Source organism: Elgaria multicarinata, chromosome 3 (genome assembly GCF_023053635.1).
Source record: "Elgaria multicarinata webbii isolate HBS135686 ecotype San Diego chromosome 3, rElgMul1.1.pri, whole genome shotgun sequence".
Taxonomy (NCBI): Eukaryota; Metazoa; Chordata; class Lepidosauria; order Squamata; family Anguidae; genus Elgaria; species Elgaria multicarinata.
This window is the reverse complement of record NC_086173.1, coordinates 17,407,635-17,424,472: the sequence shown is the minus strand read 5'-3', so window position 1 is coordinate 17,424,472 and position 16,838 is coordinate 17,407,635. Positions and strand designations below refer to the sequence as shown.

At 43.2% G+C, this 16,838-nt stretch overlaps 1 protein-coding gene across 1 annotated transcript in view; it reads right to left on the bottom strand.

Moving 5' to 3' along the window:
* The window catches only part of WNK3 (WNK lysine deficient protein kinase 3), a 135,236-nt gene that overhangs the window by 18,957 nt on the left and 99,441 nt on the right, over positions 1 to 16,838 (bottom strand). Inside the window, exons 16-20 of the mRNA XM_063119456.1 lie at positions 16,141 to 16,199; positions 7,697 to 7,844; positions 4,791 to 4,907; positions 2,112 to 2,264; positions 1,962 to 2,013 (exon numbers count right to left, since the gene is read on the bottom strand). Of these exons, the coding sequence (XP_062975526.1) occupies positions 1,962 to 2,013; positions 2,112 to 2,264; positions 4,791 to 4,907; positions 7,697 to 7,844; positions 16,141 to 16,199 (529 nt within the window). The remainder of the gene's footprint in view (positions 1 to 1,961; positions 2,014 to 2,111; positions 2,265 to 4,790; positions 4,908 to 7,696; positions 7,845 to 16,140; positions 16,200 to 16,838) is intronic.

Below are 16,838 nucleotides of genomic sequence, written 5' to 3'. Positions count from 1 at the left end.
AGGGGTAGAATATACCAAGAACTGAATGATTAATTATATGATGTAACATCTTTCATACTAAATAAACTTTAATATGTTTGTTTTTAAAATATAAAATCTCATGTGTTGTTAATCTTTCTGTGCTACCAATAGTGTTCATATTTCTTGGGTACTTCTTCTGTGTGGGCAAAGGGAACCAACAGGGCATATTGGGTGTCTCTTATATCTAGTGAATATAGGGACTGAGGCTTGTGGGTCACTGAGGGCAGGATGTCACAAAAGGGCTGTCTGATTTGTAACTGGATGGCATTATACCCTCTGTTTTATCATTCAGAGTCTACCCTGCTTATGCAAAACCTAGAGAAATTAATTTTATTAGACATTTAATACAATTAAAATAAAATAAATATACAACACTTCACTAAAGACAATTGCTTATACCACACAAAAAATTGGCAGCCTTCTGCCGTCAGCAACAGAAGCTGCATTACTGCTTGTAATGTTTACCCCTTATAATCATCAATGTGCTCAGTAGAATATGAAGATAGTATACTTGGCCACCATGTAGCCATCCATAGACTGCAGGGCTGAGATCCAAAGAGCTACTTCAAGCTCACCCAAGATTTAAGCAAGCTCGGTGAAAATGTTGACTTTTTATCTTTGAGCAGCTGACCCCAGTGCATATCACAATCTGCTTTGGAAAGCCCCATCAGTTTCACAATTGCTCTGATACTACATAGTTTGAGAATTGGTTTGCCACATGGTAAGGAAGATCCCTGTTTCAAAAATACATCCAAAAAACCCTTAAGTGCACAGAACTAATTATGTGAATCTTTGGATCCTGTCCAAGGTCTTAAGCGTTCCAGTCCTCCAGGGACACAAAGACATGTGTATTGGAGCTGGTAGAAACTACAAATCAATAGTAGACAGACACACAGAAAAATAATAAAATCCAATGTCAAGAATTAGAGAAATAAAAATTGCTTAATAGTAACAAATCAAAGTCCAAGAAGTAAAATTATGGACTCAGTTTTGAAAAGTAGTCCATCATGGTAACTGACTAATTTTGTTCCACATAAAGGAATAGAGTTGACAGTTCATATTCCTATTTCACTTCCACTAAGAGAAAACCCATACTCAACATGGAGTCACCCTCTCACAACCATTGCTTATGCAGTTCTTGCATGAAAACTCAGTCATTTAAGTGTGTATGCATCATTTCACAATGGACAGCATGACCATATATGAATTTTGCTGATTAAACTCAGATAACACTTTGTACCCAAGCTCAAAAAGAAATAAGTGATTGTCAATTATTTGAAACTACACCACAAACTACATATAACGAATGCTGGCTTGAGAGTTCACCTCCTTCAGTATAAATCTGGAGTTACTAACAACCAGAATGAAAGAATTCAGACACTAGTTTCCCAAAGAAAAAAAATTCCAGAGCTCTTTCTTAGTTCACCAAATCAACCCCAGAGCTAATACCAACTTGGCAATGCCTATTAAGAGGTCAGTATTTGGTATTATGGCTAACCTCAGCCTAGGATAATAACATTCAGATCTTTAGAACACCCTTCCCCAAACTACGTACAGATGTTTTGGACTCCAACACCTACCAGCCCTAGCAAACATGGCCAGAGATGATGAGAGTTGGGAGATGATGGGAGTTGGGAGTCCACACATCTGGAGGGTACCTGATTGAACAAGGCTGCTTTAGAGTCTTCCATTACAGTTATCAGAAACATTGCCGAGAGCCAAGTATATGCACCAAAGGCCCATACAAAGGACACTCTTCAAAGAGTGAACTACCATGTAGGATTTAAAGGACAAAAGCCAACACAACTGACAAGAGAATCTGCTTTAGCCCTTGTCAAAAAGTCTACTATTTCCATTTCTTTCACCTGAGTTTCGCTTGTTTCTTTTTCTTTTTCTTTTTTGGGTCCTTCAATGTTAAATGTTTTAAAATAGTTACTTACTGCCAGTTTGAGTAGATGCTGGGTTTATCTGAACTTGTTCAGAAGATCCTGTCTGAATTAAAAACGAATAGATAAATATAAAAAGGGAATTTCCCAATACAAGCACACACCTTCCCAGAAAACTGGCACTGCTAAACAAACAAAACTTACTTGGCTGTTGGCAGGATCAGAAGCAGACTCTGCACCAGAGGCTCGATCTTCAACAGGAAGACTGCGGATTATGTCCTGGGCTTGGCAAACGATAGCCCTCAGTTCATCAACAAATTTCTCTTTCTCGTTTTCTAACACAAAGTTATCTTCAACCTAGTAAGTGGGAAAGGAAAAAAAACACGCCAAGGCAGAAGATAGTTAGTTGACTACATTTACGTATTTCTTCACACAACCAAACAAAGTCACAAAGTGATTTACAAATAATAAAAATGAAACAAAACAAAGAAACACCAAATACAATATTCAATAACATATCCACTAAAATCATACAAATTTACAAAAGTATCCATCTAAAATAGGGGTGAGCAACATGTGGCCTGTCATGGGTGTTTGGCGGCCCCCTTGGTCCCTGTCACTGCCCCAAAAGAAGGCATGCACGGAGCGGGCACCTCGTTTCCAGTGTGCCCTGTCTTTCTGCAGAATGGGACTCCCAACAAACAGCTGTTTGGCAGGCTGCCATGAGCCGCACTCTGCTGGGAAACAAGGTCTGCACTCCTCATGTGCAAAATCACTGGGATCTGGGCAGCAGCTTGGAAGGGGCGAAGCACCCTGCAGGATTCTGAGAGGGCCAATGTGGCCCCCACGCCCTGGACATCACCCACCCTCCACCTAAAAGATCGCCTAAAGGACAGAAATCCACCACCCATCCACAGAGACCCCACTATTCCCTTTTAAAGTCCATGTTCTCCCACTCAACTTAACTTACCACATCAAATATTTTAAAAAATAACACCAAAGTGACAAAATAATTCACATACCTCAATTAAATATTTTCTCCAAAATGTATTCACAATATATTGTGCAAAGAATTTGCAATTATTTCAAAACATAAAGGAGGGGAAATTGACCTAAAGCAGGAGATTTAGTGCTTCTGAGGGCAACCTGAAATGAGCAGAAATGCTTGTTTCTGGAACAGGGCAGTTTAGCAGAGCTCACATAAGGGAACTCCACCGACCTGTCGTGATCCAGAAAGGAGCATTTTTTGCTCATTTCAGGGCTTCATCTAGGGAGCACTAAACCTCCACTGAATAAGCAGTGTACAAGCAGTGTTCTGCTTACACAATAGAAATGGCGGAATCCACCATTTGCAGAAGGGAATCAGTGGGGCTCAAAAGAATTGGCGGGAGCACAAGCGCCCCATTGGATAATGCCCACTGAACACATTCTAAAAAGTGGGCCATATTTTCCAAATAATACTACATTTACTTCCTTTGTTAAATATCACCTTCTCACATTTTGTACAGTTGGAGAGATTGTAGCATTCCAAAAGCGTAATACTGTTTGGCTGCAAAAAAGAAACCTCCTATACAGCCAAAAATGTTGAAATTCAGTCAATGCCCATATATTAGCAAATCATCCCAGGATTCACAAGTAATTAGAGACGGCACATACTGATACTAAAATCATATTAGTATATGTAAGCATTCTTTTAAAAAGGAATTACTAAACTAACATAATATCATTATACTAACCCCCCACTCTTACATGCGACTCCCAACCAAGAGTTGAATCAGAACCACACCTGCTTAGCTTCAGCGATGCTGTTATATTCAGGGGTTCTCAATCCATTCACTGTGCTCTGCTTAAACACTGCTTGTCAAAACAGTGCAACTGTATAATAATCCTAAATCATACATATAAGGGGTGCTGAACTTATATTTCAGCATCAATACCTATCAGAAACTACAATCCCCCTACACCACATCCTCACAGGAGATCAATGGGTTCTGTGGTATGTATCTGAGGATAACATCCTATACACACATACTTAGAAGTAGTCCCACCTGATGAAGTAGGACTGGCTTCTAAGTAATGGTCAGGCTGCAAGACTTATGTCTAAAGAAGACAACGTTTCTTTTCGTTGATTTAAATAAATTTCAATCCCTGAATTGTTTATCGAACTTTCCCCCCTCCCCCTTGAGGTTCTCATTTTTAGGGCAAAGATACCATTCTGAACTGTATTACCCAAGAAGAACAGATGGACCTCCAAGAGTCTGCAGAAAGCTTGAAATAACAACTTCCATAAGATTAGTTCAAATGGTTTATAAGCATTTTTAGAGTTTAGTTAAATTTCCATCTCCACTTTTCAGTAATTCCTCTAACAGCGCCCCCCTCCCCCTTGCCCAATCCTCTCCAATTTTAGGATATTGCCCCAAAGTCACTCAAAACTCATTCTCAAAATAATCCGTGCAAGAGAGCCAGTGTGGTGCAGTGGCTAAAGTGTTGGGCTGGGAGTCGGGAGACCCGGTTTCTAGCCCCACTCAGTCATGGAAGCCCACTGGATGACTTTGGGCCAGTCACAGACTCTCAGCACAGGGTGGTTGTTGTGAGGATAAAATGGAGAGCAGGAAGATTATGTACACCGCCTTGGGTTCTTTGGAGGAAAAATGGTGGGATATAAATGCAAAAATAAATAAATAAATAAGCAAGCAAGCAAAGGGCATGTCAAGTGCAAGAGAAAGGTTAGACCTCAGAGGTTTCCATAATTTGAGATATGCTACAAAGAGGACACAAGTAATTGTACATTGCCTTGAGCAACCAGCGTATTTAAACAAGAAACCAGCTTGAATGCCACTAATAACAGAGTATCTACTGGGAAACAGGTTCTATAAAACTTGCCATGTAGTCAGCAATGTCTTCGGGAGCATCTCCATCAACATCAAATTTAAATGTAACCATCTTGTTGTTATGAGTCTCAAGCTGACACTCCACAGTGTTGTCCCCTGACGTTGACACCTGATTAAAGAAAGAACAGTCACTGTGCCGTTAAATGGAGACAGAACACGGCTCTTCTCAGATTCTTAGCAAGCAAGGATCACCTGTGCTTGTTCAGTGCAACATCGATCTCATAAAATGGCACCACTAATCCAACAATAAAGCAACAATAATTAACTACCTTTACTTAAGAAGGCTCAACACTGTCAATTACCTTTGAGGGTTTTTTTTTAAAAAGAAAATTATCATGATAACTATATGTCATTCTAAGCTATGACAATGCTTATAAATACAATTCACTTCTGTGGCATTTCTCATAAGAAATGCCAACACAGATGGTCCTTGGGATTCAACTGCCCCATTAGCTGGCCTTGTAAGCATTGACTGGAGATCTGTAAATATAATTTTTGTTCTTCCTTCCAAGGTATATTCAAGTCTTTCCCTTCAATTATGACCTGATTTCAATAAACTTTGGATTCTATGGCAACTTCTAGATGAGTGGCTCCTAGCACTAATAATGATTGCTCTTCTCCTATAAGCCACTGTAAGCTATGAGCACAACTGCAGTTGATTTCCCACACTATCAGAGATATTGGACTTTTGCTGTATGCTTGTCCTATTATTTTCCATCCATACCAATGGGCATGACATAGCTGCTGTGGCTGGAGAAGGTCTAATTCAACTCAGCAGCCATTTAAAGCTCAGCATACATTCACTATAAATCTTGCAGTGACCACCATTTTATCGCCCAGGTTGTTGGTTTTAATCAGCCTTTTATTTTGCATGGAAATGCTTTTCCAGCTGTAATTTAAAAATAAATAAATATGAATACCACTTAAATGAAGTATTATAGGGCTATAACACTAGATTGCCATTTTTAAAAATGATTTTAAAAACTCTTTCTGGTCAGCGCCATTTAATTATGTGGTTAATGGCAACAATCTGAAAGGTTTTAAATATGCACGCACACATATATTGTATGATTTTATCTGTATGCCATCTTGAGATCCCAGTGATATAGGACAGGATACAAATGTTTTAATACATAATAAATAATAAATATACACATGTATTACACTGCAACAGCATGATAAAAAGTGTTATTTCACTTATTTTAATACATTTAAAAAAAATTGGAGACCAACTTTGGTGCTGATTTAGGACTTTTCTACACAAGGAATTTAATGTGCACTCATCATTCTGTACTCGTGGTTGTTTATGGTTCTTTAGATGATATTGTGACCCTCTATTTATGGTTCTGTGTCTAAAGAGCACTTTCGGCAAGTTTCTTTAGAGCAGGGAAAGTCCACTATTTCATTGCAAAAGCTAAAGAAAACTTTTTTTACTTGTATATTTGAGCTATTCTCCTATATCACAGTGCCACCTAGAGGTTATGTAGCAGAAAAGCTCTTTGTGTAGTGCTTGGATCTCAATTCTGCAACAAAACCACAAGTAGATCCAGCCAATTAACAGCCTCATGTAGAAAAGCTCTAAAAGATGATTTAAAAAATTAACTAGATGATAAAATTGTGTCCACTGCAAAGATGGAACAGTAATACCTAGGGCAAATAGAACTGTGTAATTTATGCTACTCTTCCATTCTGGAAAATGTTGGATTTTCTTGGATGTGAGAAAAGATGCAACAAGGAATATATAGGATGACATTGACTGTATTACAGTGTTGTGTGTGTGTCTGTGTGTGTATCCTAAAATGTGAATAAACAAAGCACAGCTATTCCACACTAAAATGTTATTGTGGAAGTACTCTAGGTCCCATTCATACATTGCACTGTCCTAAGAGTGATTTATCTTAACCCATGCATTTTGATCACATGAAGCTTCAAGGACAAATTCCAGCTAACCAGACATGCAAAAAACTGTAAAGTAATTTGTCATCTGTTATGGCAGATGCACAAACCAATATAATGTGTAAACATTAATTTATGCCATGTAATTAACTACTTTATGTGGCACATTATGCAATTTTCTAAATCTGTCCCACAATATACTGTCCATAAAGATTGCTTCCAAGCACAACAAATGTTATAACAGGTGTAAGTAAAATAAAAAGGTACTATTCTGCTGAAAGCAAACCTTGAAGAACAGTTTTCCATTCTGTTTTCCCATAATCCATTGCCCTCCATTATCTAGGGCAGAATCCAAGTAGTTTATCTCTGCCAATTGAATGCTTCTGTCAGCAGAATGGAGATGGCAAAGATTTACTCCCTCCCCCGTGCCCCTCCGGAGCAGATTTGGGGGCATAGAGAGCTGCAGAGAGGAAGTGGAATCACCGAAAGCCATGACCCTCACCATTGTGTTGATGGAAGCCTTCCATGGGTGGAGGGAAGTTAGCTGGATTGCACCCCTAATGAACTGCATCCTGAACTGCATATACAATCACACACACACACCATCTGAAATAGTTATGAATAAGGACTGATTGAGCCAAAGGGTTAGTTCTTAACCTACATTAACCAGAGAAACGAATTAATGGCTACAGAATTTATTCTGACATTAAAGTGAAGTATTGCCAGGTGCTTCAGGTATGGGGCAGTATATAAATGTAATAAATAAATAAATAAATGTGAGTAGCAAGCAGAATTGTAAAACTAGTAGTACAAAGGCCCAGGTAAACAAACTCTAAGGTGGATTCTGTTAAGGTCCAAGCCAATCAAAATACTTTTTCCAAACAAATGTTCTGCCACTGAATTCCAATCTGGACCTATACACACATACATACATACACACACACACACACACACACACACACACACACACACACCTTAGCTTCAAGTTTGAACCATACAAACCTGCAGCACAGTGAGCTGAAACTTGGTTCCCTTCTCTGTTCGGGCACAGGAGGTCCTCCTCTGCTTGCTCTTGTCTTGTTTGCCATTTCCACTTGGGAGGTCACACCCATTGGCACCTTCTTTCAGAGTGGCTAGGTCAGGAATTAGTCTAAAAAGACAGGAAAAGAAGTTGAGCATAGAATAGTTTTACCCTCTGTAGCTTCCGCACATGAATATATGTAAAATGTTATTCTCCACATATAAGTTAGCTTAAAAAGCAGGTTGACGTTAGGTTGTGCCCGCCAAATCATTTAATACCTGAAAGGACAAAAACTGGAGCGGGCTGGAGACAGACACTAGTGCCAACGCACTCATTTATTTCATCTCACTACTGTTGCTGCTTAGAAAAGAGCTGCCAGTTTTTGAATCACTACAAAAACCAGCACAATTTGTTCCCCAGAGGAAATAGTGGGGTGACTGTTCTCAGCATAGGCAATGAACAATCTATCAATATCACTTTCAATGCTCTGAAAGTCTCTCTCCAGCCAAGGAAAAAATATCACCCAGAACAACTCATTCACCAATGCAGGACTACATCTTCTCAAAGCCGAAAATCATTCCCTGTGACTCTCATTGTACCTTAAACTATTTAAGCCAGGTGTCTCTTTTTCCCTTGCTGTGAACAGTCCGCTGTTCAGAGGTCCGAACAAGGGATAGTCAAGCCTGATTACATAGATGCATAATTGAACTTGCCCTAATAATTGTCTGAAATAGACAGGTTGCTTACCTGTAACTGTAGTTCTTCGAGTGGTCATCTGTGCAGTCACACATATGGGCTCTGCGCCTGCGCAGGGCCAGGTTCGGAAACTTCTCAAACTGAAAATCTTTTAGGCGGGAACCTCTCCCCCACCGTCCACTGAGCATGCTCAGGGGTTCCCGCCTAATCCCCTCAGTTCCTGAAACCGCTTAAACAGTCTCACTGAGAACCACCAGGTGATCAAAAATAATGACACCATAGTGGGGACGGTGGGAGGGTTGTGTGACTGCACAGATGACCACTCGAAGAACTACAGTTACAGGTAAGCAACCTGTCTTTCTTCTTCGTGGTCTCTGTGCATCACACATATGGGCGATTAACAAGCTGACTTACCCGAGGTGGGTGGTGTCAGTTGGTATATGAGTAGTCATAGGATTGCCGATAAGACGGCATGCCCAAAGGCACAGTCTCTGCGCGCCCTGATGTCCAGGCGGTAGTGACTGGCAAAAGTCAAAGATGTCGACCAGGTAGCTGCTTTGCAGAAGTCTAGTAGAGCGATCCCTTTTTCAAAAGCCGTAGAAGTGGCCACTCCTCTGGTGGAGTGAGAGCGCACTTTCCCCTCCAACGGGAGGCCAGCGAGTTCATAGGCTAATTTGATAGTCTGAACAACCCAAGCAGATATTCTCTGCGGAGATGCTTGGAGTCCCTTTTGTTTGCCCCCATAACAAACAAAAAGTCTTTGGGATCTCCGGAGAGTTGCTGTTCTGGACTGGTTGAAAGCGAGAGCACGTCTCACGTCCAGGGTGAGTAATGTCACCTCAAGGGGGGATGTCGGCGACGGAAAAAACCTTGGCAGAGTAATATCCTGTCCAAGGTGAAAAGAAGACACAACCTTTGGAAGAAAGGCTGGGTCTGGTCTAAGGACCACTTTGCCAGCATGAAACACCGTATAGGGTGCGTCCATACGGAGTGCCGCTAACTCTGATGCACATCTAGCAGACGTGATGGCAACGAGGAATGCCACCTTGAAAGTCAGCAATCGCAAGTCCAATTTTGCTAATGGCTCAAAGGGCTTGGCAGACAGTGCCTTGAGCACCACGGAAAGGCTCCATTGAAGAACAAAGGAATGAACTGGTGGGATGGTATTTTTCATACCTTTCATGAAACATTTGGTTAAAAGGTGGGTGAAGACTGAACATCCCTGAACCCAACAGTGAGAGGCAGAAATAGCTGCCAAATAAACTCTACGTGACGAGAACTTGAGTCCTTTTTTAAATAAAGAAAAAAGAAAAGAAAGCACAATGGGTAAAGGTGCTGTAAATGGGTTTTCATTTCTGCTAAAGGCAAAAGCAGAAAAAACTTCCCACTTTTTAGCGTATGATTTTCTGGTGGCCAATTTTCTGGCTGCCAGAATAATGTCCCATACATCAGCAGGCAGGGATAGATTATCTATTGTTGCCTGATTCTCCACGCTGTCAGGCTCAGGGACCGGACATCTGGGTGGAGAATGAGTCCTTTCTCCTTGGAGATTAAGTTGTGACATTGGGGCAGTTTGATAAACTCCGCTGAGGACAGTTTGAGTAGCGGAGTGAACCACGGCTGCCTTGGCCACCAAGGTGCTACTAATATGGCATTGGCGTTGTCTGTGCGCAACTTCAGGATCACCTTGGATAGGAGTGGTATGGGGGGAACAGGTACAGCAGCTGTCCTGTCCACGTCCTCTCAAAGGCGTCTCCTAGGGATCCTGTCCCGTGACCCGCCCATGTGCAGAATTGGTTGCAGATGGCGTTCTCTGGTGACGTGAATAAATCCATTGCAGGCTGTCCCCATGCCAGAAAGATCAGTTCGAGAACAGAGTCTTTCATCTGCCACTCGTGCGTGTCCACGAAGGTGCGGCTGAGGTTGTCTGCCAGGATATTGTCCTGGCCTGCGATATGAATGGCCGATAAGGTCATGTCGTGGGCGATAGCCCAGTGCCAAATGTCCAACGTTAGGGTAATCAGGTCCATAGACCGTGTTCCACCCTGTTTGTTTATATGCCAAACAGCAGCCATGTTGTCTGTATGGATTTGGATGACATGTCCTGACAAGGTCTGCTGAAAGGCATACAGTGCCTTTTGGATGGCCATCAGTTCTAGGACATTTATATGCCTTTTCCTGTCGGAAAGGCTCCAACGCTCCTGAATTGTAAGATCTCCGCAGTGGGCTCCCCAGCCCAGAAGGGATACGTCTGTCATCAGATGTTGAGATGGCAGTGGAGGTCTGAAGTCCAGGCCCTGCATAATGTTGGACAGATCTGTCCACCAAAGAAGAGTGTCCTTTACTTTGGTAGGGGGCGACAATTTCACTCGATGAGCGTCCATTGTATTGTCGTACTCCTGCAGAAGCCACAATTGTAGAGGTCTCATGTGTAAGCGTGCCCAAGGGACAACGCTGACAGTTGCCGCCATGAGACCTAGTAGTCTTTGCACCTGGAAAGCAGATATGGTCTTGGAGTGAAAAAAATTGAGTGCAAGTCGAATTAATGTTGCAGCTCTATCCTCCGGAAGGAAAGCCCTGGAGCGGGTTGAGTCCAGAATTGCTCCAAGGAATTTAATTTTTTGAGTTGGTTGAAAATTTGATTTTTCTTTGTTGATGCAAAGGCCTAATTCGCTAAGGAGGTTGATGGTAAGGTGGGTGTTACGGGTGGCTTCCTGCTCCGTACTAGCCACTATCAACCAATCATCCAAGTAGGGGTAAATCTCTATCCCTCGAGTTCTCAGAAAGGCGCAAACTGGTGCCATACACTTAGTGAAGACTCGGGGAGCAGTAGAAAGACCAAACGGAAGCACTTTAAATTGGAAAATGTCTTCCCCTACTATGAACCGGAGGAATTGGCGATGGTCAGGGTAAATTGAGACATGAAAGTAAGCATCTTTGAGGTCAATGGAAGTAAACCAGTCCCCTTGGGAGAGGAAAGGTAAGGTAAGATGCTTGCTAAGGAGTTCATCTGGAATTTTTTAGGATTGATGAACTTGTTCAGGTCTCTAAGGTCCAAAATAGGTCTTAGCCCCCCATCCCGTTTAGAAACCATAAAGTAGCGGGAGTAGAACCCGCACATTAAGGCATGAGTTGGTAATCGCTCTATGGCGCCCTTCTCCAAAAGAGACTTGGTCTCTTGCAATAGAGTGTATGTAGGTGGAGAGAACCTTGCGGTTCCTAGGGGAGGGAGGGTGGTAAACTCAATTTTGTAGCCCCGAGAAATGATGTTGAGGACCCACCTGTCGGTGGTAATGGTGGTCCAACTATTATAAAAGGGGGCAAGGATGTCACCAAATTTAGGTGCAGAAATTATAATTATGGGGCAGTCAAAGACGCCGTCTTTGACCTTGGTCTGGTTTGCTTCTGATTTGTTTGAAGCGTCCTGAAAATTGTTGCCTCTTGTACTGACCTTGGGGTTGGTACAGAGGGGGTTGATCTTGAAACTGTTGTTGCTGTCTGGGCTGAAACTGTTGTTAAGCCCTAGGCCAGTGTTTCGGGCGGTATGCTCTTTGGATCTGTTGTTGCTGCCCAATTCCCATCTTTTTGGCCGTATTCTTGGCCTTTTGGATGTTCTCCATCGATTCATCGGTGGAAGAATGGAATAGGCAGTCTCCATCAAAAGGCAGGTCCTCAATGCGGGAGTGTGCCTCTTGAGACAAACCTGCTGACCTCAACCATGCATGTCTTCGTAGGGCTATGGACCCTACCATGGCTTTTGAGGCGCAGTCTGTCGCGTGGCGAGCTGTGTTAAGCTGTTGCCTTGATAATGTCATGGCCTCAGTGTAAAAAACGTTTGCCAGATCCCTTTGGTCATCTGGCAGATAACCAGACAGGGATGCCATCTTCTCCCACAAGAAGAGTTGGTATTTTGCCATGGTGGCTTGGTAATTATGCACACGTAATGACAATGCAGTTGAAGAATAGATTCTTCGGCCTATGCCGTCCAGCCGACGGCCTTCTTTATCTACAGGTGCATTGTGTCTCTACAATTATGAGATGCCTCTACAATTATGGAGTTGGGCTTGGGATGGGTGAAAAGAAAAGGAGCAGTCTTTTCTTGTATTTTGTATGTATTGTCTAACCTCCTGGACGTTGGTGGCATAGAGGAGGGCAGCCTCCACGACTGCTGTGCAGTGCGTAACAGCACGGGCAGGTATGGGATGGCTGCTGGAGTAGCTGATTCACAGTATGCATCGTCGTACACTGGATCGTTTAATTTTTCAATGGGTTGAGACATTTCAATCACCAATGATCTCGCCATCCTTTGCACTTGATCGGCAAAGTGCGATAGGTCTTCTGAAGGGGAGACCACATCCGAAGTCCCTACAAGGTCATCAGGGGAGGGAATGGATGGTACCGGTGAAGCCTCTTGGGAGGAGTCAGACTGGTAGTCCTCCTCCGATAAGACGTCCAAAACGCGTGGCATCATCCCTGAGTTCGGACGTGGTTGTAACGCTTGAGTCGGTACCGTGGTGGTCGGTACCGTAGCTCGCGTTGGTTGCGGCAAGCGCCTCGGTACCGCTGGTTGAGGCGGAGGCGGCATGGCTGCAGCAACCTCCGGGGGCAGTGGACGGGAGACCGTCTCGGAGGGTGGCTGACGAAAACGCGGGTATGGGTCATACGGGCGTTCTTGAGGGTAGTAATATTCTTGGTGCCCTCTGTGCCTCCAGTCCTCATAGTAATATGGAGGAAAATGTGGGGGTTGCCAATCGGCATAGTAGCCCGTACCCCTCTGTGGGGACCTGGGTCTTTCGCTGTAAGCAGCATATTGCCGACTGGAATGAATTGAAGCTGGTGAACGATCACGGCCATATCCATAAGGAGGTGTTTCTCGGTATCGATAGCCTTCGGTATCGACCTGTGGTTGCTGTCGGTATCTATGTCTTCTCGGTACTGAGGGGAAAAAGGTCTCCGATCTGCAATGGTATTATCCAGCAAGGAGCCCCTGATTTCACCTTCCGAAATCGATGCCCTTACACTGGGCTCGTCACTCGGGACCGTGACAATATGCAGCGGCGACGGGACTGGCGAGTTAGCAACCGGCTCCTCACGCGGCGGTGGGTTCGGTACCGATGGCGAAGATGGGGTCGCCCGTCTCGGTATCGAAAAAGGTGTCGGTAGCGATAGCCTCGGTATCGGGCTTATCGCATGCGAGGGAGGTCTCTGTAGTGAGAGACTCAATATCGGGCTTCTATGCCCTGTGTCACTGCTCGGTACCGAAGTACTCGGTGCCGGGCTCCTCGGTACCGACGGAATCGGTTTCGATGACTTTTTCTTTCCATTTTTTGTCATGGATTTGCTCTTTTTTCTCTGAGGGTTTTCGGCCTCAGAGTGTTCTCTCGCTCTCTTAGAGATCTTCTTTGCCGCCTTTTTTGCGGACTGAGAGGAGGAGGGGGGAACCACTAAGGCTTCACTCCTTGTCGGAGGATTTTGGGGCATAGACTCCATCTTGTGTGGAGATGCAGAAACGCGAGCCGCTCTCGGTTTGTCTACTGCCTCCAAAGCCTTTTCCCAGAGAGTAGCCCGAAGGCGCTCTGCGCAGTTTCTTCGTGCCTGCCTTGAAAACTTCAAGCAAAAGGCACACGACTCTACAACATGAGTCTCCCCCAAGCAGAGCAAGCACAAAGAATGTCCATCGGTTTGTGCTATTTTCTGTCCACAACTGGAACACTTCTTGAAGAGGCGTTGATGATAGGCACCAAGACACCGATGAACAAACAATTTTTAAAAAAATAAAAAATAGGAAAGATAGAAAACTGGAGAAACAAGAGAAAGAAGGAAAAATTGATAGATTTTTCAGCTATGGTATAACAAAAGCGCACTATACCAAGAGAAGTCTCCAAACGCTGTTGACCCACAGGCGGTTGAAGAGAACTGAGGGGATTAGGCGGGAACCCCTGAGCATGCTCAGTGGACGGTGGGGGAGGGGTTCCCGCCTAAAAGATTTTCAGCTTGAGAAGTTTCCGAACCTGGCCCTGCGCAGGCTCAGAGCCCATATGTGTGATGCACAGAGACCACTCGAAGAACCACTAGCGATCTTTGCTACTTCAGATACCTTGGAACTGTTGCTGACCTCTGCCTAGGGACAAGAGCAAGCACTGTGAGTTTATGTAGCACAGAGGGTAAGAGAACAACTGTGAACTGTGGTGGATTTGGTTTAAATCAAAGTGATTTAAATAATGAATTAAATCAGCAAGTAAAAAAGTCTGATTTAAATCCTGTTTTGTACTGAGAGTGTCATCACGCGGGAGGAAATTGCATTTGCTTACTGTTGCATCTCTGCCTGCGCATTTGTCCCTCATTACTTCCTCTTTTGAAAGAGGAAGTGAACAATGTGTGAGTGGCCCATTCAGTGGGCTGTTTTGATCGTGCTGCTTCTCCTGCACACAAGCAGGAGATAGCGGCACCTTCCATCTTTAAAAATAAGTCAGACTTACTGGGGTATTTTTTTGTCATGTGAAGAAGGTTAGAAGGGGCAGGAGGCACACAGGAGGCGGACGGCTGTCGTGGGAGGGACCTGCGAAAATCCATGAGTGCCCAGTAATGAGCATGTAATAAAACGCTCGTCTGATGGAGCTCTGATACATCTTTATATATTTACTAAACAGAGGTGCAAATCTGACCACTAAACCATGTTAATTTACAATTAAATGGAGTATTATTATTGTTTCATTCCTACAACCAGGCCTTGTATCTGTTTGTCACACTCTATATTTTGCATGGTTTACTTTTTAATTTTAGAGAGAATCTCTTTAAAATATTCCTATATAGGATCTTTCTTATGACCAGCATCCATTACAGTTTGTACAGGAATATATTCAGGGGTGACCAACTTGTGGCCCCCTACATGTTTTGGTCTACTAGCCCACCCACCCCATAATCCCTCAGCACTGGCTATGCTGGCTAGTGCTGAAAGGAGCAAAGGGCCAAAACATCTGGAGGGCTACAAGTTGACTATCACTGGAATATAGGAACCTGTGCACCGGACAATTTTGTCTTATCACCTTCTTTCCAGTATTGCTCCTTTCTGTTTTACCCTGCTTTGAGCGAGTCCCACCCTCAAAAAAACAAAGTAGCAAACAAAATTAAATGTTCATGACTTGTAAGTTCAAGTAACGTCTGATAGTTACTGGGAGACCAGAGCTGGGTGTGGAGCGGTGTGGGGAAGCTAGGACTAGTCCTTAAAGGAAGGCCTGGTGGCACCATGATAAGTGAGGATGGAAAGACTCTTTTTTAAAAAAGGTTTGACCCTAGCAATCAAGGTGCCATTTGGCCTCCACTTGGGCTAGCAAGTTGTCTTGGGTGTATAGCAATGCCTGGAATTCGCCAAACCCTTCCAGTGAAGAAAATCCATACATTTTTTTTGTTTTACCATGCTACTCTTTTGATTAGAAAATTCCTAATATTTAACTTAAATCTTACTTTGCCAAATTCAACTAACGTTCTTGGTATGTAAAGAACAATGGGGATGTCCCAATCTTTCTTTACACGTATTTCTGTAAACGGTTATCCCACTATCCTTCCTCCAGCCTTCTTCTGACTGAACACATACAGTTTCCTCCTACTTCCAAGCCTCAAGTTGGTCTTCTCTCTACAGAGAATGAAGATGTTCACCTACTTTAACCACCCTGCTCTAAGCAGTTGTTTCTTCTGCCAGCCGAATGAATTAATCTTGGAGCAGACTCACCCTTGAGTAGAATCTTGCCTTTGGGCTGTTGGTTGTTGCTCTGATGTTGAGGTGGAAACCTGTTAAAGGAGAGGGAGAAAACTGATGTGCAATATCACACAGTGATATTGAGCAAAATAAGTAACTGATCCATATATTTAAAACTGAACAAATCATGCTGTGGACCTGGGTCTGAGCTTTTAAATACAATTAAAGACATGTTCTAGAGATAAACTAGCACAGCATCTTACTCCAGGGGTGGTAATCAAAACTGAAATCCAGCATCGCACATGACTGCTGTTCATTTGATAGGTTGTGAGCCACTTGGGCACAAAGTTGTGGGAAAACAGATTACAAACAAATGGATGATGATAACACCAAGAAAGTCCTCTTTGTGGTCTGGCATTAACAGAGGAGGAATCTGATCTGTGACCCAGATGGAATAAAGATAATCATTGTAATCAGGAAACTCAATAGTAAATACATAGGAGTTAAGAAGAGGATAGAACAGGCTGCCAGAGAAATGAGAGGTCAGTATGTCTGAATTAACCCTAGGGAGAGTTGTATTGTCAAGGTAAGTAGGATGAGTGAGAAGAGACCTCAGGAGACAATTTAAACAAAGGGGACCAGATAGTTAAAGGAAGTGAGCAGAGTAAGCAATGGACAGAGATACAGAAGCCTCAGGTTGTGATGGCAGAGACCTAAGGAAAAGAGACAGG